This window comes from Cynocephalus volans, chromosome 2 (genome assembly GCF_027409185.1).
Source record: "Cynocephalus volans isolate mCynVol1 chromosome 2, mCynVol1.pri, whole genome shotgun sequence".
Lineage (NCBI taxonomy): Eukaryota > Metazoa > Chordata > Mammalia > Dermoptera > Cynocephalidae > Cynocephalus > Cynocephalus volans.
In genome coordinates, this window is record NC_084461.1 from 158,371,563 (window position 1) to 158,399,161 (window position 27,599).

General features: G+C 46.3%; 1 protein-coding gene across 1 annotated transcript in view; it reads right to left on the reverse strand.

Moving 5' to 3' along the window:
* COL23A1 (collagen type XXIII alpha 1 chain) overlaps positions 1–27,599 on the reverse strand; it is a 346,587-nt gene that overhangs the window by 308,546 nt on the left and 10,442 nt on the right. Inside the window, exon 2 of the mRNA XM_063087529.1 lies at positions 16,889–16,955. Coding sequence (XP_062943599.1) covers positions 16,889–16,955 — 67 coding nt within the window. The remainder of the gene's footprint in view (positions 1–16,888; positions 16,956–27,599) is intronic.

The following is a 27,599-nucleotide window of genomic DNA, read 5'->3' on the forward strand; positions in this document are numbered from 1 at the left end:
TAAAAATAAAAGGAGGACAGCCTGGAAAGAAGACTGGGAAGGGGAGCCCTGAGGCGAGGTAGGGGACCTTCAGGGAGAAGAAAATGGCCTGTTTCAGTTAGGAAACAAGCCACTCTTTATAGTCCTAAGACAAGCCCTGGAGGCCAACTGAGTCAGCCCTAGGGGGGTTCTGGCCAGAGGATGCTGCCCCTCCCCGCAGGCAGCCCGAGGGGCAGGCACTAGCACACCCGGGCCCAGCATCTCTCACCCACTTCTCCTTCACCTCTACCTTCTTTCACCAAAACAATCTGTCTTAGGCCATCCAGGCCGCTGTGACAAAATACCACAGACTGGGTGGCTTACAAACTGGAATTTATTGCTCACAGTTCTGGACGTCAGCAGATTCAGTGTCTGGAGAGGGCTGCTTCTTGGTTCACAGACTGCACCTTCTCCTGTGTCCTCACATGGTGGAAGGGGCAAGGCGGCTGGCTCTCTGTGGTCTCTTTTATAAGGACACTAGTTCCACTCAGGAGAGCTCCACCCACACTTAACCCTTATAGGCCCCTCCACCCTCAGCCTCTGTTGGAGCTCCTGGATCCTAAGGGACAGGAGGCCAGACGAGATGGTGCACACTTATGCAGCAAACAGGCAACGCTCAGGAAATGAAGCCCAAGTCCTGCTTTGGGCATGGTGGGGCAGGGGACAGTCATTTCTGGGCAGCTACTCCCAGGCTCCCTCAGGAGGTGGCCCCCTGCCCTCTCCAGACCCCTGCCATGCACAGAGACAATGATAACACCACCGCCAGATCCTCCTCTGAACACTACCAAGCCCAGTCACAACTAATACACATGCTGCTCCTGGGCACAGCTGACATTTCAGCAAGCACTCTGGCCACCACGGTCTGACTTTATCCCCACCTGTTTGACAGTCAGTGCCACTGATGGGAGGCGACGCTCAGGGGTAGTCACTGTCCAGCCCTGTAGTATGTGGCAAAGCTCAGTCTCCAAGTCACCTGCTGCTCCCACCCCACCTGGGGACGCACATGTATTGTCTACACATTCTTTAAAGTACATTCTTCAGAAAGCAGCACAAGGGTAGATGGTGAGGGGTCTGGTGCCTCCTCCATATTGGCTCAGTCGTCCTTTTTTAGCAGGACTTTCCTTCCTAATGTGCCCCCCTTCCCTGTACAGTCCTGGCCTCCAACACTTTGGATTTCTTCCTATGCTAGCCTGCGAGTGTGCTATGGGGTCCACACAGGGCTACTCTAAATGAAGAGACAACAAACCACTTCAAGCCCATTAGTATCATGAAAATCACAACCTCTCAGAGAAGGCAGCTCTACCAGCTCTACCAGCACTCAGGCATTCAGTCCTATTTCTAAACGCAGGGTTGAAAAAAATTTGAAAGAACAATCAGGTTGGGGAGAGGCCTAGCCTTTGTTAGATCATTAGGGAAACCCCAAGGTGACTCGAAAGAAAAGGGCTTTAAAACTGCCTGTGGATAATCTACAAGGCAGCAGAGGAATCTCACATTCAAAGTCTCCCCAGGAAGCCAGGAGTTCTCTCTATCACTGAGCAGAAGGCTCGCTGAGGGGTTCTGGCACCAAGTGAACCCAAGTCCAAGCACAACTCCTTTCCTGCAGGGGAGGCCACAAAAGAAAGTGCCCCTTGCTCATGCTGTGCCTGCTCCTAATATGCCCCTGCTGTAATGATGATCTGTGTCCCAGCCCTCCCCTACCTCCTGGGAACCACAGTTCACTTTCCTTAGGGATAAACAGACAGACATTATTAGATGCCTACTGTGAGCTAAGCACTTCCACATTCATTTATCTGTTTGTCCTCAAAACAAATCCAGGAGGAACATCACATTATCCATTTTACTCAAGGAGGTGGAGAGTGTGAAGAAATATATAACTTGCCTGAGTGCACAGAGCCAACAGGTGGCTCAGCTGATGGTTGCAGCCAGGCCCACCTGCATCCAAACCCAGATGCCCTCCACCACCCCACGCAGCACCGCAGGGAGGGTGGGCTGCAAGGGAGGTCTCCCAGCTGTGCCGTGGGAGCCCTGGCTGAGGAATGGGCATGGGGTCCAGGTCTGGCCAGTAAGACTGCTCCTTGAATCTCAAGTGAGTGATGCACCCATAAAAAACAGTGGGTGCCCAAGCCACCCCAGGAAGCACCCCGGGCTCCCGAACCAGGATGGTGGGGGGCCCAGGGCCTCAGCCATGCATCCCCAACACCAACACCCAGCCCAGCGACAACCACTGAGCAACCACTAGAAGCCCCCTGGTCTCCTGAGCCAGGGCAGTGGGGGGCCAAGGGCTTCAGCCACACCCACCTGACATCTGCATTCAGCCCAGCAATGACCAAGCCACCACTGGAAGCCCCCTGGTCTCCCCTGCAGGAACAAGGGGGGAGCCATGGGCCTCAACCACACTCCTCCTCTTCCTCCTTCTCCCACTGTATTTCCTTCCCCCGTCCCCTCTCCCTCTCCCACCCAACTGCTCCATAACAACTAGGAATGTAAAAACAGATGGAGCCAGGGACCGACCCCTCCTCCCGCAAGCAGGCAAGGAGCATGCCAAAAACACCACTTCCCACTCCCATGTGGGTGGCCCATCACAGCCACCACAATAGCCACAGCTGCTGCTAAAGCAGCTAGATGCCACAACCACCACACAGATGGTCCGCCAGCCACTGGAGTGCATTGACACAAGGAGAGTCACCAGCAGAGATAAAGAAAAGAAGAGGCTGTCTCTCTCCACAAAGCTCATTCCAGAGTGACAGAAGTAGCATCTGCTCTACAATAATAGTGGGGGACTTGAACACACCTCTATCAGCACTTGATAGATCATCTAGGCAACAAATCAGCAGAGTAACCATTACTTTTTCAGAAGGAGACAAGAAATCTAGGGTTATCAGAGGTGGGAGGAGGGAGGGAGAGGGGGAAGGGAGAGACTGGACAAGGGGCATAAAGAAGTATGATTTGTAATAATACATATGCTAACAGTGTTGATTTGATCAACACGTCAATGTCGAACCCCCAAAATATGTAAAATCAATTATGATTCAATAAAAATAAATAAATAAATAAAATGGAACTCACGAAAAAATAAACAAATTAAAAAAAAAAAATAGTGGGTGCTGCTATACCCAAGAGGCCACTCTATCCCTGGGGTGTTGCCCTCCAGTTCCTGCTGCCTAGATTCTGGGAGCTGTCTTGCTCATGTCCTCCTCACGAATTTCACTTCTGTGAGCTCCTGCATCTTCTCCAACACTTTCCCTCTCTGGCTAAATCTGCTGGAGGTGATTGTTGCTAGTGACCAGTACGCTCACCTGCTCACATGCTCACCTGCTCACCATCTTTGCGACTCCTGTCTCAGGCCCCTCCTCTGGGAGATCATCTTACCCCCTCCCTCTGGTTTCCCTCCTTCGTCTTTGCTCCCCAGGATGATAGCATAGACCCTGTAAAGCTGCTATCTGCCCTGGCAGCTGCCTCTTCCCTGGCTCTTGAGGCTCCGGTGACATGCCGCTAAGCACTTACTGGATGATGAAGTCAAAGAGGGGAAAGTGGGTCTGGGACAGAGAGAGCCAAATTAAGAGAGGAAGGAAAGAGGGAACAGTTCAGTATGTTTCTGCCACAACCAATCCTGTTTGTACAACTTAGCAAGGGCACCTATTTCTGTCTGCAACACCCGTTTCAATCAGGCCCGTGAGGACAAAAGACAGACTGAGGCCACCTTGTCCAAGGGGGAGGGCTCAGCTGGCTATGGCCGAGCACACCCACACTACTTCCCCACTCAGCAAGGCTGTGGGTATCGAAGCATCCAAGCTTTGGGGGGATGGGGGGACACGCATCCTGGGGAAGCCACTGGAGAAAGGGGAGAGGATCAGGGGCTAAAGGACAGAGAAGACACAGAGGGAGATGCTTAGGCACATAGGTGGCCTTCCAACTTGGGAGACATCTACCTGGGAGTGCTGAGTCTATATAGCTCCCAAACTCTGCTCAATTTAGGCAACGTGAGGACTAGAACAGAATGTACAGGAAATGTTAGCTGCAAAGGGTAGAGTAGGCTTTTCAGGAAGGGTATTTCTAAACTGTTTCCCTGTGGGGAATAAATTTCCATGACACAGAGTGGCAAGTACTCCAACAGGATCTGATTCAGGGGGTAGGGACTCGGGCCAGCACCAAACCAAAAGCAAATGACTTTCAACCATGGGCCCCTGGGGCAAACTCGGAACTCAGCAGAGCCAAGTCCTGGCCCAAGGTAAGGCTAAAACCAGCAAGGAGAAAAAAAGCCAAGTGGTGAAAACAAAGGAAAGAACTGAGAGTCAGGATAAAATCTAGAAGCAAAAAGGAGGCAGACGCACCATGAACAGGCTGCCCTGCGTGAGTCGAGAAGCTACGGGTTCCTGGAGAGCACGGAAATTCAAGAAGAATAATGTCAGCTGTGGCAGCTTTATTTATAGATTTCATTACCCTTTCTTTGTAACAGCCTCTAATAGACTTGCCACTGTCACTTCACAAATCACCTAAACATATTTATAAAATGAGCCAAATTCTGCGTGCTCTTTTATGAAGGGCTGAGCTGGTCCTTCCTGCCTCCAAGCCCCTGCCTTCAAGGGTTTCACAGCCTGGAGGAGGTGACAGGCAAGTGAAGGGACAACCAACTACAATATGGAGTTACAGATGCTGTAGTTGAAGGGAACCCAAAGTGTCGTGGGATCACAGAAGAAGAGACAATTAATTCTGCCTGGAAAATGGGGAAAGTTCATGGAAGAGGTGAGATTTACACTGGGCCTTGAAGAATGAATACAGATTCTTCAAGTAAAAAGCAAGGAGGGGAGAGACATTTTCAAGCAAAGGAATGACAAAAAGGTGCCATGTGGATGAGTGATCTCAAACTGAGTAATTCCAGGGGCCACAGGAAGGTGACATGATTTGAGATGGGTCCAGAAAGGGAGGCAGGAATCGGTCTGAGATAGGCCAAGATGCGGTCTTCATACTTGATCCTAAAACCCGTGGAGAACCACTGAAGGCTTTTAAACCCATGATCACTTTGCCCTGCTGCTGAGGAAGGCTTGAAGAGCCGAAGGGAAATGAGGGTGTGAATGGGGCAGAGTGGTGGGGATGATGCACAGAGGACTCGGCCGGCGTATGGGAAGCAGGACAAAGAGCTAACTGGAGAGAGGGACATGGAAGGACGAGGAGCCGAGAATAGGGACCACAAGATAAGCAACAGGGGAGGTAAGTGCAATGGTTAATGCCATGTCAACTTGTCTGGGCCATGGTGCCCAGATATGTGGTCAAACATTATTCTGGAGGTTTCTGTGAGGATGTTTTGGGGTGAGATTAATATTTAAATTGGTGGACTTTGAGTGTGCAGACTGCTCTCCATCCTAGGGGTGGGCCTCATCCAATCAGCTGAAGGCCTGAGTAGAACAAAAAGTTCAGCCTCCCCAAAGCAGGAGAAAATTCTCCGGCAGACCGACTGCCTTTGGACTTCATCGGCAACGTCAGCACTTGCTGGTTCTGCAGCAAACGGCCTTCAGTCGCCCACCGCAACCCCGGCCCTCCTGAGCCTCCGGCCTTCAGAACTGGAGCTGCAGCATCGAGGTTCCCTGCGTCTCCAGCCTGACAGCCAGTCCTGCAGATTCTGCATGCTGCCTCCGTAATCACGTGAGCCAGCTCCTCAAAATAAATCTCTTTACACACACACACACACACACACACACACACACAGAAAGGTGCTTCAAAAAGTTTGTGGAAAAATAGAATTGAACGATAATACAAATCTTTCCCCGAACTTTTTGAAGTGCCCTTGTGTGCACACACAACCTATTGCTTCTGTTTCTTGGGAGAACCCTGATGAATACAGTAAGGAACAGAGGTCTGCCAAGCTCCAGGCTATGGAAGGAAGCAATGGCAGCGGTGCATGCTGTCGTCCTGGCCACAACCAATGCCAGGTATATGCTCAGTCAACACTCGGTGACAGACGCCCCTCTGGGCCAGGCCCTGTGCTGCTGCCTCCACCCATGTTGCGTCATCTAATACCAGGGCCGACTGCCTATCTCCTCTTGATGTCCCATAGCCCTGTCAAAATCAACAACTCCCAATCCTCCCCATCCTGGCCCTGCCCCCATTACAGCAAGTGGTACCATCGAGCTGCCCAAGTCAAAAATTTGGGTGTCATCCAAAAATGGAGTCATCCCATCTTCTCTCTCCCTCATTCCTCCTTATTCAATGCACCTCCAAGTCCTGCCCATGGGATCACTAAAACCCACGTCCAGTCTCTCCATGTCTTCCCATCGCTCCTGCCACCATGCCCTCAGCCCAAGCCCCTGTGACTCCAGCCTGGACAACTGCAGTAATCTCCTAACTTGTTTCTGCACTTCCTCTCTGCCTGCTTTGCTCTCAGGCACTCCTCCAGGTCCATTCTCCATACTGCATCAGCGTGAGCTTTTCAAACATAAACTGGACAATGCCACTTCTCTATGTGCAACCCAGCAATGATTTCCTACTGCTGCCTGGATAAGACACACACTCCTCCACATCCAAGAGGGCTAGGTCCACCTTTCCCACACCATCCATCTCTTACCATGCCCTCCCTAGCTTGCTTCAGACACAATGACCCCTCCAAGTTCCTGGAAGATACCCCGACCTCCTGGTTGCCTAAGAAGAACTCATTGTTCTTGGGGCCTTGGAACATCTTGGGTGTTTAGCTTCTTCTCATCATGCAGATCTTGGCCTCAGTGTCCCCTCCCCACAGAGTCCTTCCCTGAACACCTTTCCAAAGCAGAAGATCTCAGCATCAGCACCCGCACCCCTTTACCCTCTACCAAAGCACACTGTTTGAGCCTCCGTAGCTCTTACTTATCACAAGTCATAATTATCTCATTTATTTCTTGGTTCACCTGTTTTAGTTTGTCTCCTCCACCCAACCCCTGACACGCTGAAATGCAAATTCTGTGAAAACAAAGACTTTGTCTTGTTCACCACTGTGTCCCAAAATCTAACATGGTGAATATTATTGAAAGAAGAATAAATAAAATTACAAATAACCATCTTCTAATCTGAGTTTATCACACTTATTAAAGAGGAGTTAACTGAAGCTCAGAGAGGTTATGCAACATGTCCAAGGTCACACAGCTCTAACTGGCAGATCCAGGATTCAAATCTGGGCCTATCTTATTCCAGAAGACATGCCTTCCATTACTTCCCATGGGCTTCTATATTAACCAACATCTACAGTACACTTTAAAGCTTAAAAGGTCTTTTAGAAATACAGTATTTAATTAAAATGCAAACATGTTTGGAGCATCCATGACATGCCAGGTATTGATGTGTCAGGGCAGACAGTGGACGTGAAGCCGGACAGGCGCTGCCTTCCCAGCAGACTGGCACACAGCCCCAGGAGGTGGGCAATGCAGGTGTGCTATCCAGCACACACTCAGGCCTGGGACCAGCCCAGCTCCAGAAACAGAAGCTCTGTCTCTCTCTTTTTCTTTTTGGTTGAACACTTTTTAGCTCTTTTGCTTTTTTAGTTCCTGGTAATGCTGGTAATACACACACTTATTGTAGGAAAATTCAGAAAATGCAAAAAAGAAAAAAATAAATAAAGGGCACATAATCTAATCACCCAGTGATAATTACTGCTCACATTGTGTATTATTTTGCTTTATAATCAGTTTTCTCTCCACTATTGAGATACTGTGGCTATCTTTCCCTTGTAAATGGCCATGGATGTCATTTCCAATGTTTTTGCTACTACAGGTATACATGATGCTCTGATAAACATCACCTTTGTCCGGCGTCAGATTATATACTTAACCTAAGAGTGAAAATGCTGAAAGAGTTTGTACTTTTAAAATTTTCATTTATATGCCAAACTGCCCTCCAGAAAGATGAAGACAATTTAAATTTTATCAATCTAGGAGTTGAAAACCGACCTCACTTTACTGTGTATTTCCTCAATTACTCCTGATGTGGACCATCTTTCAAGTGCCCGGAGCACTAACTCACACGGAATGGGTGCTGTGACTACCCACTAAAGGAAAGTGCCACCACTTGTGGGGACGCCCTATTCACATCCTTTGCCTATTCTCCTCCTAGAGTAGTTGGCTTTTCCTTATTCTTTTGTGAGAGCAATTTATAGCTCATGAATATTAACCATGTTCTTGTCACATATATCAAATTTTTTTTCAGTGTGTCATTTATCTTTGAACTTTGTTATAGAGGGATTTTCTTTCTAGACAGAAAATTTAAGCTTTTAAAATGTCCAAGAAAATTTTTTACTCTATGGCAGGGTTTTTCAACCTCAGCACTATTGACATTTTGGGTGGGACAATTCTTTGTGGTGGGGTCTGTCCTGTGCACTGTAAGATGCTTAGCAGCACCTTTCCTCCTAGATACCAGTGGCACTCCCCAAACTGTGACAAAGCAGACATTGTCCAATGATCCTCTGGGGGCCAAATGGTCCCTGGTTGAGAAGCACAGCTTATGGCTGGCTGATTTCAGTGCTATGCTTATAAAGTCCATTTGTACCTCATAATTTTTTTAAATGACCTACTGTATTTTTGTCTAGGCATCCACGGTTTTTTTTTTTTTTTACATTTAAATCTTCAATCCATGTGGAACGTACTTTGGTCTAAGGAGTGAAGTAAGAACCCAATATTAAGACTGCAGTGAATGTACACCCTCTCCCCCGAAAGGCAGTCCCACCATGAGTAAGCTTTTGATATGCGGAACATTTATTAATCTCAGTATAGAAAGTTATATGACACATCACAGAGTGAAAAGTTGCACCTGTCACCCGACAGTTGGCACAGAGTTGGCCAAGCTGAGGTCAGGACATTTCTAGTCCTATCTTCTCATGGTTTCAGGAATTCTCTGCTCCATGTAAACCAGATGGTGCTCAATAAATGTTGGTAGGTGGGGCTCAATAAATGTTTGTAGGAATGTGTTTTTTAATGGGTATTTTATCCTACACGTAATCATCATCACATCCTGAAACCATAAGCAAACCACTTGATTCTGGAAACATTGGGAAAATTCTAAGGGGTCTTCTGTTTTAGGAAGAAAAAACACCAGAGTGGGTGACTAACTTTGCATGTCACTGTCTTTGGTTTGAACTTTTGTGTGCTTTCTAATAAATATTTTTCAGAATATATTAATTATCCTTTTCTTTTAAATTCCTGTTAGATTTCTATAGAATGTAATGAATATAGTGGGCTCCCTCTTGTGGTCACATGAAAATCTCCAAATACTTAAACTTCAAGATCTTTGTTTATAGGACATGCTACATTTCATAATTCATAGATTCGGAGTAGCTAGACTATGCTTTAAGAGAAGACTTCTAATTATTTTTTTCCAGTCATCAGAGGGTCTACAAGTTGGTTTATAAGGCCACTGCCCAAAACCACACTTACTGTCTTCCTTTCCAAATCGGTTCCTCCTTGGGGATTTCCTGTTTCTGATCAGGACATTGCCCCGCCACACCCCTCCAGATTGGAGCTCCAGTCATCTCTGTCCCCTCCCGTGCCATCCATCCTGTTTGTGAGTTTTGTCCACCACATGTCCAGGCGCCTCTCACAGCTGTTCCCTGCTATCAATTCTCACAGCCCTCATTCAAGTTCTCACGGCCTCGTCTCCAGACAAGTCATTCAGCAGGTATTTACCAACCTTCCTCCACATGCCTAGCACCATTCTAAGCTCAGGGGACACAGCACTGAACAAGTCAGGACTGTCCCTTCTCTGAGCACCCTCTCAGTGGGCCTCTCTGTTGGAACCAAATCTACAGTCCAGTCCACCCTCCAGGCTGTTTCCGGTGTCCTCCTCCTAAGGCTGAACTCTGCTCAGACACCTTCAACTGTGTCCCATGGAGCACCTCCCACTGTCACCTTCCTTGCTGCTCCTTGGACCTCCCCTTTGCCTCTGCTCAGGGTGTCAGATCTCATGGAATGTGTCCCCCGTCCCAGCTGGCTCACATACCAACCACTGCCCAACCGTCCTCTTCCCCAGGAAAGACCTTCCCCCTGCCCAGGCGCTCTTGACCTGGGGCAGCCTCTCCCTCCTTTTAATTTCTGTAGGACTTGTTTTTCTTAGGACTTGTCCCATTCCAAATCTACCATGGTTCTCTTATCTGTACCATCCTCCTCTGACAACTAGGTCTGCAATTGTCTCTAAAAGTCTTAGTCACTATCTTCCCATAGGACTAGCACAAAATAGGGTAGGGAGATATGAATAAACAAACAAACATCTATGCAAAGTGACATGGGGGAACTGAGACCATTCTCCAGAAAATTCTGGTGCATAAAAATTAAAATCAGACACACAAATTATCTCCTTCAACTTGGTACAGTCTGTCATAATGAGATAGCTGCCTTATAGGCCACTCAATTTGGCCATCAAATAAAGTCAACTAGAATTTAACACTTGTAAAAAAAAAAAAAAAGTATAATTTAAAAAAATTCTACAAATAAATAATTCAAAAGAGAATAGCAATTTCTTGCTTTGAAATACTAAGAGAGTTTGCTCCCTTCACTAAGCTCTTTCCTGTGTCAGGGAGTACTTGTACAGTTAAAAAGGCTTAATACAAGTAATTTACCACTTCTGTTCTGTTTTGTAACATTTTCCATAAACTATCAATGAAATGTATCAGGTTCTGTGTCATTTCCACATTGTACTTTATGCTCTCCTATGTAGAGTTTCACTCCTCAAACTTCCAAACATTTTCACAGAGCAGCGAATTTCCAGCTCTGATGAATCTGTTTATTAGTTTTTGGAAAGACACCCTACTCTGCAAGCATAGTGCACATCATTTGGAAACAACACACAATGTCTCTGGACTATTACACAAGGATACAAAAAGGCACAAAGAAGAAATGAAGAGAATTACCACTTTTCTGGAATGTTCCTAATAATGTCCAGGGCAGGTTGAGCCCGGTTAGAAACAAGTGCAATTGGTGCATGGAGGCAGAAGCCCCGGGATCTGCAGGAGCCCTTCTGGCTGCTGTCAGCGGCTGACAAGAAAGTTCTTGGGCTACATGCTTTCTTTTCCTCTGTTTCTGTCACTCCTGTGTCCCCAGCATTTTCTCACCCTCGTTCCAGGACAACATGCCAATAAAGTCTGCCAAGCCTTTGTTCTTTCCTTCCATAATATTCCCAGCCAGACTCCAACTCCATATCTGCTCTCCCTTCCTCTCTGGCAGCCCTGAGTGACAGCAATGGATCTCAGTTAATGTTGACTACGACCCAGCTCACTTAGTGCCAGGCCCTGTTCTAAGCTGTCTACAGTACTAATTCATTCAATCCTCGCAACAAGCCTATGAGGTAGGTACCCCACTTTACAGATGAAAAACTGGGGTCTGGGGAGTGTAAGTACCCACCTGAGGTCACGGAGTTGATAAATGAGAGAATTTGTGCCAGTCTGGATCCAGAGTCCATGCGCTTTACCACTGGGACACTCTGCCTTTTGGACAAATTCAACAGAGGGATAAGACATCCCTCATGTGCTTGAAGCGGAGGCAAATCATTGGTCAAATCCAGAATCGGTGTGCAGTCCTCAGGGTAGGACCACCTGGACATGGCTGGCCAGCTGGCCCTGGAGCAGGACTGGAGTGGTCATCAATTGTTTGTGTCTGCCCAGCTAAATTTGTTTTCTCTTCTTATGCAAACAGCACCCTAATTTTCCTGGGGGTTGCCACCCTTTCCCATACCATATGGCTCTCATAGCTCCAGCTCTCCCCCACAACTGCCTCCCCCAGTTCTGAAAACGGCTACATGACCCAGACCTGGACAATCAATGCATCCCATCACCCAGACCATGGCAATTTTTCAAGGATAGGCACATACCCCAAGCCAGGCAAATCAGGGTCAGTTCTGAACATTTTTTTTAAATCATCGTAAAATACATACAACATAAAACTGGCCACTGTTCTATGGCACTGAGGACACTCACCATGTTGTTTGACCATCACCACTGTCCATTTCTGGGACTTTTTCATCTTTCCAAACAGCAACTCTACACCCATTAAACAATAACTCCGTGCATTAGTTTGGTAGGGCTGCCATTGAAAAGCACCACAGACAGGGGTGGTTTAAAAAACAGATATTTATTTTCTCACAGTCCTGGAGGCTAGAAGTCCAAGATCAAGATGTCATCAGGCTGGTTTCACTCTGTGGCTTCTCCTTGGCCATCTTCTCTCTGAGTCTTTACACGGCCTTCCCTGTGAGTGTATCTCTGTGTCCAAATCTCCTCTTCTTATAAGGACACCCTAATGGCCTCATTTTACCTTAACTGCCTATCTCCAAATACAGCTACTTTCTTAGGTACTGGAGGTTAGACCTTCAATGTATGAATTTTGGGAGGACACAGTTCAACCCTTAACACTCCCAATTCCCCAATTCTGGGACTTTTGAGAAAGGAGAGCGCTCTGTTCGTTGGGATTGGTGAGCAGGTATGATCTACCTCTACAGCTACTGGTGACCACCTTCCTTAGGAGAGATCACCCTAAGGAAAGATGAAAATGATGCAGAGAAGAGCTGAGAGATGGAGAGAGGCCCTGAGTCCAGACATACCTGAAGCCAGCTCTACCTACTTCTGACCTTTCCATTTCCAATTATGTGAGCTAATGAATTTCTTTTTTTGCTTTATTAACGTAGGAAGGTCAGAACATTAATTAACATTCTGATGTTTGTAACTAAACTAGTGAGTTAATACAAGGACTTTTTACACCAGAGTGGCCCATATCTCCAGGACACAGGGTGGCTGGTTAAGTGGCAGAGTCAAGATTCAAACCCAGGCCTTTCAGGCTCCAAGGTGCCAGCCCTGACCCATCCCTTGGGACTCTCCCATGTCACGACTGTGCACAGCAGAATGGAGGCCGGGGCTGTGCAGGTGTCTCCCACAGAGCAAACTTCAGGGCCAACCTGGGCCAGAGCACTCCTGCAGCATCTGTGATCACTGTTCTAGGGTCAGCCTCCCCTAACCTGCTGAGGGTTCCTGTCATTCCAGCCCAATGCCCAGACTCTGCAGTAGTGCCTGGCTCAGGACAAAGCATGAGGAAATCAGAGAACAAGGTGGCAGGGCAGGCCTTCCTTTCCTATCACAGGCTGAATGCAGGACAGTCTGTAAGAACATAGGACAGAAAATAACCCAGATGTCCTTCAGTGGGGCCTGGCCAAGTACATCTCAGGACATCCCAACAGCATGACAGGATTCTGTCATTGGACCAAAATAAGGCAGCACCTGCTCTTGACATACAGACATACAGACCGATACAGAGCATCTCAAAGAGAAACAGCAAACCGAAAAAAGCAACACACGGAAAACAGTGCATGATACCAGCAGTGTAAAAAAAGGAGGAGAAACTACTCGCCGATATATACGTCAGCTACCTCTGAAACTGGGCTTTCCAATACCATAGCCACCAGCCATGTGTGGCGATTTAAATTAAAATGAAATAAAAATGTTAAGCTCTGTTCCAATCACACTAGCCACATCACAGCAACTCAGTACCAATATGTGGCTACAGAGAGAGAACATGTCCATCTTCACAGGAAGTTCCTTTTTGTTTGTTTGTTTTTTTAAAGATGACTGGAGGGCCAGTCCGTGGTTCGCTTGGGAGAGTGTGGTGCTGACAACACCAAGTCAAGGGTTAAGAGCTCCTTACCGGTCATCTTTAAAAAAAAAAAATGACTGGTAAGGGGATCTTAACCCTTGACTTGGTGTTGTCAGCACCACACTCTCCCAAGTGAGCCAACCGGCCATCCCTATATAGGGATCCGAACCCATGGCCTTGTTGTTATCAGCACCGCGCTCTCCCAAGTGAGCCACGGGCTGGCCCTTCACAGGAAGTGCTATCGGCTGCACTGCTCTTGAGGGACACACAGCAAACTGACTAAGGGCCTCTGGAAAGGGAGGCAGGAGAACTGGAGAGAAGATTACACCTGCAAAGACTCCAGAATTATTTTTCATGTATAAGCTTTTGCAGTACTTAAATTTTTAAAACCACATCATGTATTATTTGCTATTCAAAAATAAACATTTTTAAAAATTTAATCACATTTTTAAACATATATATAGGTAAAGTAAGAAAAGAGGGTCTTCTGACACCCATGGCACACATGTACATGTCTAGAGCCCGGGAGGGACCTGCTGCAGGAAGGGCAGGCAGCGGGGTGAGAAAGAGCAGTGGCAGGAACCGGCTCCCGGCTGATGCCCTGTGCGTGGGCTTCACGCTCGGCAGTGCAGAGGCCCCTGACGTCTCCCCACTTCCGTCCTCTCTATAACCTTATGAGGTCCTCAGGGTGAGCAGTGCTCCCACTGGTTTTCATCTCCTAGGGCTGCCACAGCAGCAAATTATCACAAACTAGGTGGCTTAAAACAACAGAAAGTTTTTCTCTCACAGATCCGGAGGCTAGAAGTTCAAAATCAAGGTGTTGGAGGCTCAGAGGGAGGATCCCTTCCACACCTTTCTCCAGCTTCCACAGCTGCCAGAAATTTGGCATTCCTTGGCCGGTATCCATCCCTCCAATCTCTGCTCTGTCACACGGCCTTCTACTCTACGTGTCCTGTGTCTGAAATCGCTTCCTTATGTCTCTTATAACTCATTGAACTCAGGACCCACTAAATCCTGGATGATCTAGTTTATCTTGACTTAACTTCATTACATCTGCAAAGACCCTGTTTCCAAATAAGGTGACATTCACAGGTACCGGAGATTAGGACTTGGACATTTCTTCTGGGGGGACATGATTTAATCCATTTCATAGACAAGGGGTGCAAGGCTGGAGGATCCCTCATTCACCCAGAGTCACAGAGCCAGTCCAGGGTACAGCCCTGCCTGGCCTCCAGCCACTGGCTCAGGCAAGAGAGAAGTGTCACCTCCCAGCTCAAGACCTGCCACTGGGGCTCAGCCTCTTGATCCTCCTGCCCAGCCAGCTTCACGGTGGCAACACACAGAAGAACTGCCCCTTCTCTGTTCTGGCTTATCTGACTGCTGCATGCTAGGATCTGACAAAAGATTACACTGTCTCCCAGGGCTATGGGAAGGAACCGGCCGGGGAATCTGTGGGTATCTCAAATCAGACGGGGACCCAGCAACAGAGGGTGGGCTGTGTCTCCCGGCTCCAAATGTCTGCAGGACAGATCAGAGCTGGGGAGAAAGGGAACAAGGTAAAGCTTCTGGTGTTGGAGGAAAGGGCCTCTGTATTTTCTGTGACAAGGGGAACAATGGCAGCCCACTGAGGTTTTGTGTTGATGACAGGCTCCAGCCTACTGGAGGTGACAGGAGAGAAAGAGCAGGTGTGGACACAGGTGTGCAAAGGGCCTGTCTGAAGCTACCATGCTGAACCCCCAGGACCACACTAACCATACCAGCCAGGACAGTTTAATTGCAGCCAGGAGCCCCTCAGACATCAAGAGCATGATGCTGACCACAGGCAGGGAGAGTTCACCGTGCCCTCCTCTCAGCAAGAATGGAGGTTTTGACTAGACCTGCAGCCCCATGGTCTTCCCAGAGATCCTCTGGAAGCCTCTCTCAGTGGGGTGATCCCCCAGCCCCCCAAGGGAAGGCAGGGCACAGGACAGCCTTAGGTCATTGGCTTTAACCTGTACTTTCTCCAGGACCTCAAAAGACCCACAGAGCCCTCTCCAAAATTGTCATTTACTTATAAAGACCCTCACAGTTAGTAAGTGGCAGACCCAAGATGTGGCCCTAGTTCTGATTTATTCAGGAGCTCCCTGGTACCTCACAGCCTCCTTTTCCCTCTCTCCACCCATCATCTGTATTTAGGACTTCCAAAATTTCTGTCAGAAACCCACAGCAAGAAACACATTTCACACGGCCATCCAGGTCACACCTACGCACAGAAATAGCTGAAACCAAAATTTCACTCCAGAATTTTTTATTCCAGTCTATGCTGGTTCATAATTTCGAAACAATGGCTGCAACTCACTAAACTGATTCCACCTCTCACGAATGGGCTGTGACTTCCAGTTTTAAAAACACTTATCCACATAACTCACATTAATATACACCCATAAACAGAAAGAAAGAAAGAGGGGGAAAAAAAGAGGGGGTTGTTCCTATTTTACACATTTTGCAGATCATCCAAAGACTCATCTGTGGATGTGAATTTTTTCCCTCCATTTAATTGCAGTTTCTGACTTCCTTATCTGCTAATGGTGTCATTACTTATCATGTTCTTTTTCCTCTTATTAAAACCTCAGAGGACCTATTAAAGGCTAGCTCGAGATCAATCATAAAATACAACACTGAAAACACTGGGGTAGAGACTGCACACTGAAATTCTCAACCACAGTCTCTACGAAGCGCCCCTGAGGACAACCATAAGCCCTGACATGAATCTGGAGTTGAGCCACATGGATTAGGAATCAACAAATCCTGGTCTACACCAGCAAAACCCAAGAGAGACATGATCATTTGAATAATTCAGACCATATTTCCTGTTCTCTTCCTCCACCTCCACCAAAAGAAATGAAAACAAAAAGCCCACATTCACCAGATGATGTATCTGCCCTCCCCATGGCTGACATAGAGCTCCGTCACAATGTCAACACCCTGTGCATGGTGTCCTCTGTCAGCTCATACCTGTTTCTCCATCTTTAAAATGGGATGGCTGCTACTTTCTTGCCATCTAAGCCTTTATTCCAAGTCATCTCTCCACCTATAGTGCCAATCAAACCATGTCCATTCATTTTGCTGGAATCTGACTAGCGAGCCTGCCAGGGAAGACGTAGGGAGAAAGGCCCCAGGAGAGTCCATGCGGTACAACAGCCTGGAACCCCAGTGATCCTCTTTACCACGGGTCCTCAGCAGTTTTGAACAGAGAAAGGCCAGACCTACAGAAGTCAGGAACCATCAGGGAGAGAACCTTCACTTACCTGGGGGGCAGACGCACTCCGATGGCGCTTCTCGAACAGTCCGCAGCTTGACTAGTCCATCCAACTTCTGAACCAGGAAGAAAAAGAAAGGAAAAAAAAAAAAAAGATGAATTTCAGAGCCGAGAGGGGTAAAAGTGGAACAATCAGGAGAAACAAATGTACCTGAAAGATCTACAGTAGTGGCGGTATTTTCAAAAACATTTCTTAAGAGGTCATTAAATTCTATAGGCTGTTTTACAATGACAGGAGAAACAAAACCAAACACTGAACAATTACAGGTGAGTCCCTGAAAAGAAAGTGGCAGATCTCTGCTTTATTACAACATCTTCAAGTACAGTACAATACCAGAGTTAAAAACAACAGAAACAGCATCCTGCAAGTCAAGAAAAGCCAAAGTGACGGTAAAATGGGAGGGCAGGACAGAAGGAGGCCTGGATAAGGAGGATCCACACTGGCCCTGTCTGGCTTTCTGTACTCACAAGGTCACCTCACCCGCACCCAGCAAGTCCCATAGCCCCCCATGGCTGCAGCCCCTCCCAGTGCCTAATCCGCCCTGATGACAACATTTTCCTTTCTTCTTATCAGTTGGGGATCCATGGCCTAGAAAATTTGGTTCAGTACAATTTAAGAAGAATTAACTACACATGCCCAGCCCAGTGCTACATTTGGGTGAAAGGAAAAGAATTACCACAGAAATAGAGTCAAAAGTCAGAGCTTCGCTACAATGATTACTCACAGGGACAGCTCTGGTTTGCTTGTGGCCTGATCTGACCCTCGGGGCAACCTCGGAGGCCAGTGTTAATGGTCCCTACCTGACAAATGGAAAAAGGAAGAAATTCATCCCACATCCCAAATCTAGGTTTAGAGGAGTGACGCAGTTGGCCCAGAATCCCAAAACTAGCCAGGACTTGAGTCTTGACAAGGATACCCAAAGCATTACCCTTTCTCTAGGGGGGAAAAAAATAACCTCCTAAAAGCAAAATGAAGTAAAGCACCGATTGAGTGTCAACTTGAGTGACTTAGTGCAATAATACCTTCAGAATGGAGACTTCAGCTTCCAACACTAAAAAGTAATTTTTAAGCATTGCTTCAGAGGAGGTGAGAAGGGCAGCTCCTGGTCTTGAGCCCTTTATCACCAGCGATGGAATTTTCACAATTAGGATACCAGCCAAGCCCTCTCAGCCTCTAGCTGGGACAGCCCAGGACCAGGAGCCTGAGGCAAAAAACTTCACCATAAAATTTAGCAGATTCGCCACCTAATCTAGAAAAACAAATGCATAAAAGGAGTTAGAATAAATGACAAAACAAAAACTCAATCCCAGTAATCTATGATCCCACCTACCAGCATTAACAGTAAATTTTTTCCCTCTCATTAATAGTTTCCCATCTAGTTTTTTATTTTAAGATAAAAGTAGCTTCTCCCAGCCACCTGCAAAGCACTTCCAAGTGCCACCTCCAGCCTCGCCCTCACTTCACAGACATGCAACAAGAGGTGTAGAGGGCTGAGCTGATACTGAAAACAGGTGAAGTTACCCGGCTATTAACACCGTGCTGGAAGCAATAGCACGACAGTCAGAGGGGTCCAGGGTGGGGCTATTAGGTGCGCTAACGTCTCCATCCTCACCGCACTTCCCAGCCCTGGCCCCACAAGGCCCTTGGCTTGCCCCTCAAATTGGAACCTAGCTAAGCCTCTGGATGCCAGGCCCTCAGCTCCCTGACAGGACCTCCCCCTGCCACTACTTCCTGCTCTGGCCTGGAGCCACCCAGCTGGCCCAGAGTGACCCAGTGAGCAGCCTGGACTAGCCCCCAGTCTCTGGAGGCCCCCTGTAGCTTCCCTGGGCTCCCACCACGTGGGTGAGACCAGCTCCACTACAGGCAGCAGCAGCAAACACCCCCATGGCTCTTCTCAGGCTCTCCCCCTGCCCCAGCCAGCCTGGCCCAGAGCCCAGGAAGGGCTGAGGCTTAAGCACCGGACCCTGGAGCACAATGTCACATCCTCAGCGGATGGGGAGCCCATGAAGAAACTGCAGGCTGAGAGCGACCTCAGCACGCACTCTTTCCCCCATTGTATCTGCAGGTACGATAACAGATTTCAAAATGTACTTGGAAAAAGAATCCAGACTTCTAGTTTAAGCCAATTTGTGCAAGTATCTCTCATCTGTTTTTATCAATGCTAGACAGAATAGAAGAGACTGCCACACTGATTTCTTTTCTTCTCTTTTCTTTTTTTTAACAAAAGCATTTGATGCTACAAACAGTTAGCTTTTAACAACTGCTATCACACCTCAGTTTCTCTCCTAAAGGGGAGGGTGGCTTTAGCAAATACTGATAGGAAACACAATTACTTTTAAGCTACTCTTATCTTAAAATAAAAAACTAGATGGGAAACTATTGATGAGAGAAAAAAAATGACTGTTAATGCTGGTAGGTGGGATCATAGATTACTGGAATTGAGTTTTGTTTTGTCATTTATTCTAACTCCTTTTATGCATTTGTTTTTCTAGATTAGGTGGCGAATCTGCTAAATTCTATCTCCTAGTCCTTGACCCTCCCCCTATCTCCAGGTCCTTAACTTTCTAAGGGTTTGAAACGTGGCTACTACAAACAAAAAAGTGAAATGTTTGAATTACAAAGCCAATCCCACAATCTTTATATAATGCTTTTTTAAAAAATTCAAAGAAAATATTCTTTTGTGTCCAGGTTTGTAAAAATGACTTAAAAGCCTCCGCTTTTTACATTTAATTACTGGCAGCACCCCTCGCATCTGTGAACAATATGGTCCTGGTTTTACATATGCAAACAAGTCCCGACTCTAAAAGTAAATAAAGGATGAGTTTCTGAGAGAAGACCAGAGGCTTTGGGGGTGTTCCCCTCCAGAAGCACTGAGAGGAGAGCTTGAGGATTTGGGGGAGGGGAGACCAGAGCTCAGGGAGCTCGAACCGGGGAAAATCACGTTCTTCAGGAAAGCATCACACGATCAGACGATAAATTTATCATTGATGTGGTGGAGCACTAGTCTTGAATACTTCACCAGATGTTTAATCGCATCCTCAAATGGTTCCATTTTGATGAAATATAGACTGGCACTGAAAAAAGGGACGTAATGATTTATTTCTGTAAAATGCTGCAAATAAAGCCATAAGGCATTCCTATCCTTTGACTGAAAACTTCTACTCCAGGGGCTATATCCCAAGGAAATAAATCAGCAGATGCAAAAAAAACTATATTCATGAAGAAGTGACACTGCAAAACAGTGGGAAAGGCTTAGCGAAGGACGGGAAATCCCCTTGATGGAACTGTCACACATCATGAAATATCATTATGAAGACCATTTAGCAACAAGGAAAAATGTGTATGATACGATAAATAAAATGTCTCTTTTCTCAGAAAAAGTAGAAAACCCTGGAAGTAGAAAAAGAGCCGAGATGAACCACTGAACTCTCCCTGCCGAGGGCAATTTTTGAAGAATGGACAAATGGTTCTGTCTCCTCAGGGAGACCCAATTCAGGATCAGTCCTGCTACCCACACACCACAAACGCCAGAGAAGAGGCCAGGCAAGAACCAAACCCTCCCTGCTGCAGCTGCACCCCTCTGCTTTCCATCCCCCCCCCCCATTTGGAAGGGCCCATACATGCATTCCCACTGCCACGAGCAACCTGACCTTTTTAAACATTCTTTTTTTATACCCCAGCATGATGATGATGATAATGGTGATGATGATGATGGTGACGATAACAGATACATCTAAAGTATTAATATCAAGATTAGTGATTACTCACGAACCAGGCACTGTGCCAACACTGTTATCTCATCCAGTCCTCCCAATAACCCCCATGAGGTTGGGACTATTATCACACCCATTCACAGATGAGAAAACTGAGACTTAGAGAGGGAAGGGTCAGGGCTGGAGTTTGCTATGAACTGACTCCAATCACGAAGCAAAATCACCTCCGTTTACAAGCAATTTTCATGTCTACAAAAAATGTTTTAAAAGCTGATACCGAAAGCCCAGCCATACAAAACTTATAAGGACAGAAATCAGGTCAGTGTTTGTGAAAGGGTGGGAGATTGGGGGGCATGGAGTAGCAGGGACAGCATGGAGGAGATGTGAGGGCAATGGAACTGCTGTGTATGGTGCTGGGGTGGTGAACACGACTATGCATTTGCCAAAACCCACAGGACTAGACATCACAAAGAGTGGATTTTAATGGATACCAATTCAAAAAAAAAAGGCAACCAGGGGGCCAGAGAATCCCAGGATAGAACGCAGGCTATGACAAATGAATCTAAGTATATCAAAATTATATGATATAACCTCACTGAAGGTGTTGCTGGAGAAATGTGGTTGATTTATAGAAAACTGTAAGGCTGAAGACTAAAGGAGCTGTACATAAACAAGCTGTTTCGGGGGTACAGGTTAGCAATTTTGAATCTACTTTACATACATATTAGGATTGAATGAATAAGTCAATCAGCGATGGGTAATGAGTGCCACGTTTCTCACTGTCCAAGAAAGAAGCTGTAAATAAGCAGGAGGAAAGGGAGAGCGAACCCTGTGGTGCTGGTGCAGTCAGTGACATCACTATGAGGTCATGTCTGTGTTTTGTAAAAAGGTAGATACAGAAATCATTACAGATATGTGCAGATAGAGGGGTTAATAATTTTTTCAGGGCCCACCAAACTGTTTTCCACGAACCTAAACCATTTTACATTCCCACCAGCAATGTACTGAGGATCTAGTTTCTTCACGTCCTCACCAACAGATCCTTGTGGATATGAAATGGTGTCTCATGGTTTTGATTTGTATGCCCCTAATGACTAATGACGTTGAGCATCTTTTCATGTGCTTGTTGGCCGTTCGTATATCCTGTTTGAAGAAAAGTCTGTTCAAGATCTTTGCCCATTTTAAAACTGAGCTGTGTGTCATTTTTGTTTCTGAGCTGTAAAAGTTCTTCATTGACCCTGGATACCAGATCCTCATGAGATATATGATTTGCAAATATTTTCTCACGGGTCTATTCTTGAACAGATTTCTAACCACCTCTAACCAAGACACGATATGGATATGCTAAAATCATCTGGAAATTGGAGGATTGTTTCCATGGCTTCATTGCCGATCCTCACATCAGTCTTTATTGAGAACTTGCCAGATTAATCATGGAATGTTGTTACTAATAACTTTGATCTGGTCCTTCTTAGTTAATAGTAATTGTATTAGTTTTCTATTGCGGTGTAACAAATGACCACAAAATCAGCAGCTTAAAACAACACACATTGTACTTGTCTTACAGTTTCTGTGGTCAGAAGTGTGGACGTAGCTGAGCTTGGTCTCTGCTCAAGGTCTCACAAGGCTGAAATCAATGTGTAAGCTGGGGGGTTCTTTCTGGAACTCTGGGTCCTCTTTCATGTGATTCCTGTGTTTGTAGACTGGAAGCCCCTATTTTCTTGCTGGTTGTTGGCCGGGGGGCTGCTCTAGGTTCCCAGAGGAGCTCACAGTTCTGGCCACGAGATCCTCTCCACACACCCTTCACGCTCCAAATCTTTCCGACCTCAGGAAGGGCCCAGTCCCTTTTTTAGGGCTCACCTGATTATCAGGGCCTCCGGATAATCTCTTTTTTTAGTAACTCAAAGTCAACTCATTAGTCACTCAATAATAGGAGTGATACTCCATCCTATTCGCAAGTTCTGCCTGTACTCAAGGGGAGGGAATTATATGAAGTGTGTCCACGAGGGGTGGGGATCTTGGGGCCATCTTAGAATACTGCCTATCACAGTTAACTTCTCACTTTCAACAAATGTACTATGGTTATGTACATATGTACTGTGTATTTTTCTGTCAACCTAAAATGATTCCAAAACTTTAAAAATGCCACATAATGGATTTCTACTTGCAGGCAAGATGGAGTGACAATGACTAGATTCATCCTCTTGCTTAAAAAACATCAAAAACCAAAACAAAAAAACAAACAAACAAAAAAACCCCAAGAAAAACTACAAATAAAATATACGAAACAATGGTTTTGAAGACACTGGTACCAGGCAGGGAAGGACAGTGATGTCTGAGACACAGACACCAACTGGTCCGGCTTATTGCCGGTGGAAAGTATCCAGGCTATGCACACAGATGAGAAATACAGGGGAAGCCTGGTAGCCTCCCCAAGTTGAAGAGCTAGAGCTGGAAGTCCAGGGATGAGTTACGAGTTTGTAGGGCGGAGGACTGGCAGGCTACACAGAGAGAGAACTGCAGAGATATGCTGAGGGTCACCTTTGAGCATTAAGCTGACACTGACCAGTACATGTGGGTAAGGAAACTATCTGAGGCCAGGGAAAGAACCACCCAAAAGGATTTGAGGGAACAGTAGCCAGCAGTCACACAGGGACAGAAAGAATGCATGTTCCCACCAGCCAGACCAGTAAATCTCAGAATGCACACTTATGAAATACTGAGGAGAGTACCAAGAAGGGTCCTGCCTCGGTGTAGGGCATAATCAACCCTAGATTAAACACTGCTCGGGTTCTACCTAACAGATCTTTAAAACAAGACCCAAAAGGATCAAACCATTTCCAAGTAACTTAACTGTGACATAACTAACTGTCTTAATCTGTTTTGTGCTGCTGTAACAGAATACCTGAGACTGGATAATTTATAAAGAACAGAAATGATGGCTTGCTGGTTAGCTTTGCTGGTTAGAATGCAGCCTTGTAACACCAAGGTCAAGGGTTCGGATCCCCATACTGGTCAGCTGCCAAAAAAATAAAAAGAAAGAAAGAAAGAAACTATAAAATCCCGCGTTTCAGGCATACTGGCAAAGTTTCTCATATTTAAAAAAATTGGAAAACAAACAAACAAAAAAACTCCACTCAAATAAAGAACAGAAATGTATTGGCTCACAGTTCTGGAGGCTGGGAAGTCCAAGAACATGGTGCTGGCATCTGGTGAGGGCCTTATTGTGTCATCCCACAGCAGAAGGTAGAAGGGCAAGAGAGGGGAAGAGAGAGAGACAAGAGGGCAAGAGAGGGCTGAACTCACTTTTATGAGGAACCTACTCCCACAATAATAGCCTTATCTCTAAAAGGTCTCACCTCTCAACACTTGTGCACTGGGGATCAAGTTTCCAACACATGTAAATTTGGGGGGACACACTCAAACCACAGCAATAACAAAGCTCATGAATATTTATAGAAATACAAAAATATCCAGCACCCAGTGAGGAAAAATTCAAAATGTATGACATTCAATAAGAAATTACAGCAGAAAAATAGGCTCTATGACCAAAGAAATCAGTTAATTGAAACTGATTCATGTCTGCCACAGAAGTTAGAATTAGCACATAAAGATCTTAAAACAACTACTATAATTGTATTGCAAATAAAGTTAAGTAGAGACACTAAAGACACTAAAAAGACCTAAACTGAAATTATAGAGATGGAAACTATCATGTCTGAGATGAAAAACATGGTAGAAGAGATTAATGGCAGATGAGACATTGCAGAAGAAAAGATTAGTGAACTTGAAGACAGCAATAGAAACCGCCCAAAATGAACATGGAGAGAAAGAATCTTTTTAATAAGGAAAAGAAAAAGAGAAGAGATTCAGTCAACTGTTCGACTTCAAGTAACCTAAATACCTGTAACGGGAGTTGCCAAAGGAGAGGAGAGAGAGAGCAGAATGGAAAAAATACTTTAAGAAGTAATGGTCAAAAAATGTTTTCAAATTTGATGGAAACTATAAACCCACAGATCCAAACATCTCAATGAAACCCAAGCACAATAAACATAAAGAAAAGCATACCAAGACGAACCATAATCAGGTTGCTTAAAACCAGTGATAAAGAGGAAATCTTAAAAGTAGCCAGAGAAAAAAGACATCCTATATGGACAATTGGAACTCTCACGTGCTGCTGGGGGGAATGTGATAAAATGGCTTTGGACAATAGTTTGGCAATTTCTTCAAGAGTTAATAACACACCTATCATATGATCAACCACTTTCATTTCCAACAGAAATGAAAGCAAATATTCATTCATACAAAGACTGGTACATAAATGTTTGGAGCGGCTTTATTTGTAATAGACAAAAACTGAAGAAAACCCAAATGTCCATCAACAGGCGAATGGATAAGCACATTGTGGTGTATCCACACAATGAAATAATGCTCAGTAATGAAAAAGAATGAACTAACTATTGTGCAAAACTAGTTATTTGCATAAATATAATGCAAAAGTATCAAAGAACCTCTCAATAATTACACTGAGTGAAGGAAACCAGACCAAAAAAAAAGTGTGTGATTCCATTCATATAAAAATCCTGAAAAATGAAAACTAATCAATAGTAAGAGAAATCAGTGGTACCTGGGTGGCAGGCAGGGAGGGAGGGAAGGAAAGGATTCAAGGGGGCAGGAGGAACTTTTGAGAGTCACAGATATGTTCACTATCTTGATTGTGGAGATGGTTTCATAGTTGTACACAGATAAAGTTTATCAGGTTGTACGCTTTAAATATGTGGAGTTCAGTGTATGTCAATTATACTTAAAACAAACAAAACAAACAACAGGCTTGGCCAGGGCAGTAGAGCAGGTGTCCTGGGGTCAGAGGCATCCACTGAGCTTTAGATTCTGCCTAATGCCAGGTAAAACGTCCCTGGCAGTCATGGCAAAGACAAAATGTGAGCGACCAGCCCAGCCCAGGCATTTGGCAGGAGCTGCCTAACTTTTCTATAAGGAATGTGGGTTTAATCAGCGACTCCCATCGGCACGCGGAGTGACTCCCTTCCAAACCACATCAGCAAACAAATTTCCTTATTGGTCCCTGCTCAGTCCTGAAATACATTAGCGTGTTTTGAAAGGGTTGGTCTACAAACAAAATGCAATTCTTCAGTAATCCTTAATTTGTGTTCCCATTCATTATTTTTCAAAGACACATCCCTTCCCGTCAGAACCCGCCTTCTAGGGTTCACCACTTTGGGCTGACAGAAAGAAATCCCAGCAATGGCCCTTGAACTGGGAATAAACAGTTTCCATCACAGCTTTCGACATTGAGCCCTCAGGCTGCTCTGGGATGTGGCCGCCAAGGCTTCTCCACGGGCCCAGCCACCACGTCAGGCCCAGCTTAAATCCCCATGCTGAGATCGTCCTCTTCCTGCCGATGCAGCCCTCTTGGTCCTGCTCTCGGTGACTGTCTAGAGTTTCCCCTAATGTGTCAAGCCTGAATTGATGGTGTTATGGGCTGAACTGTGTCTCCCCCAAATCCATATGTTGAAGTCCTAACCCCCAGGACCTCAGGATGTGACTGTATTTGGAGATAGGGCCTTTAAATAGGTAATTAAGATAAAATGAGGTCATTAGTGCAGATCCTAATTCAATATGATTGGTGCCCTAAGAAGAGATTAGGATACAGACACACACAGAGGAAGACCATGTGAAGACGCAGGGAGAAGGTGGCATCTGCAAGCTAAGGAGGGAGGCCTCAGAAGGAACTAGCCCTGCCCACACCTTGTTCTTGGACTTTCAGCCTCCAGACTGTGAGGAAATAAACATCTGTTGTTTTAAGCCACCCAGACTGTCGTACTTGGTTATGGCAGTCCCAGCAACTAATACAGATGGGGTCCTGCAGACACTCCTCCCACCCCACCTGCCTCCCTCAGATTCTGCCCTGGGGGCACCCCACAGGGACTGTAGGGAGGTGGCAGGAAGCACAGAGGAGCTGCCAGGATGCTGGGCTGGGCGAGGGAGGATTTTCCACTTCTCACCCCACAGGGCATGGGAGGCACTGCCGGCTGGTGAGGGCCGGGGAGGGGGACGCTGCGTAGAAGCGTTTAGGAAGATGAAGGTGGATGCAGGGGCCAGACTGACCTGGGGCAAGGGGTGGCAAATAAGTAACTATTTCAAGAAGGGCTGGGCTAGTGGGACTGAAAGAAAGAGGACAGAAGAAAACTCAAGGAGAAATCATCGGCAGGATGGCCCGGGCTGGGTGAGAAGGCCCCTCTTTCCAGCTCATCTCATTCAAAGCCAAGCCCGAGGCTGGGCCCTCCCTGCAGGAGTGTGAAGGACATGGAGGAGCTGTCCCTGAGAAGGCCTCTCTCACTGGATGTTAACAGTCCTGGCAGCCACCTGACTGCCAGGATCCACAAGGCAGGGAGCAGTGTACAAAGGAAACTGCCAGCTGCACGCAGCCTCGGCCAGGGTCCTGGGAAGGGCGCTGCGCTTCATCCTCAGAGGCAGACACTATTGCCCATTTTCCACAGGAGGAAGTTGAGGCTTGGAATAGCCAACTAATTTGCCCAGGACACTGGTTGGTACAGAGGCAGTTCTGGACTCAAACCCGGGTCTCCCAGCTCTAAAGCCCACCCATGCAGGGTCCAGGTAAGGGGGCTTTTAGAGGAACTTGTTGGGACAACTTCTGTGATGAGGCAGTAAGGTCAGGCCAGTCCCATCTGATCACATTATAAAGTCTTTCTCCCTGATTCCTTTACAGCTCCCAGCACACACACACGCTCACACACAGACACATATACAAGCACACACCCACACCCACACTCATACACGCGTGCATACTCATGCACACACTCGCATACGTGCATGCATGCACATGCGCACACACACTCCCGCACCCTCAGGGTGGCTACCTCACACTCTAGTCCCACTGCCATCATGGGAATCTGTCCTTCATTTGACTGCACCACCACATGGGTCTGAAAACAAGACGCTGTAGA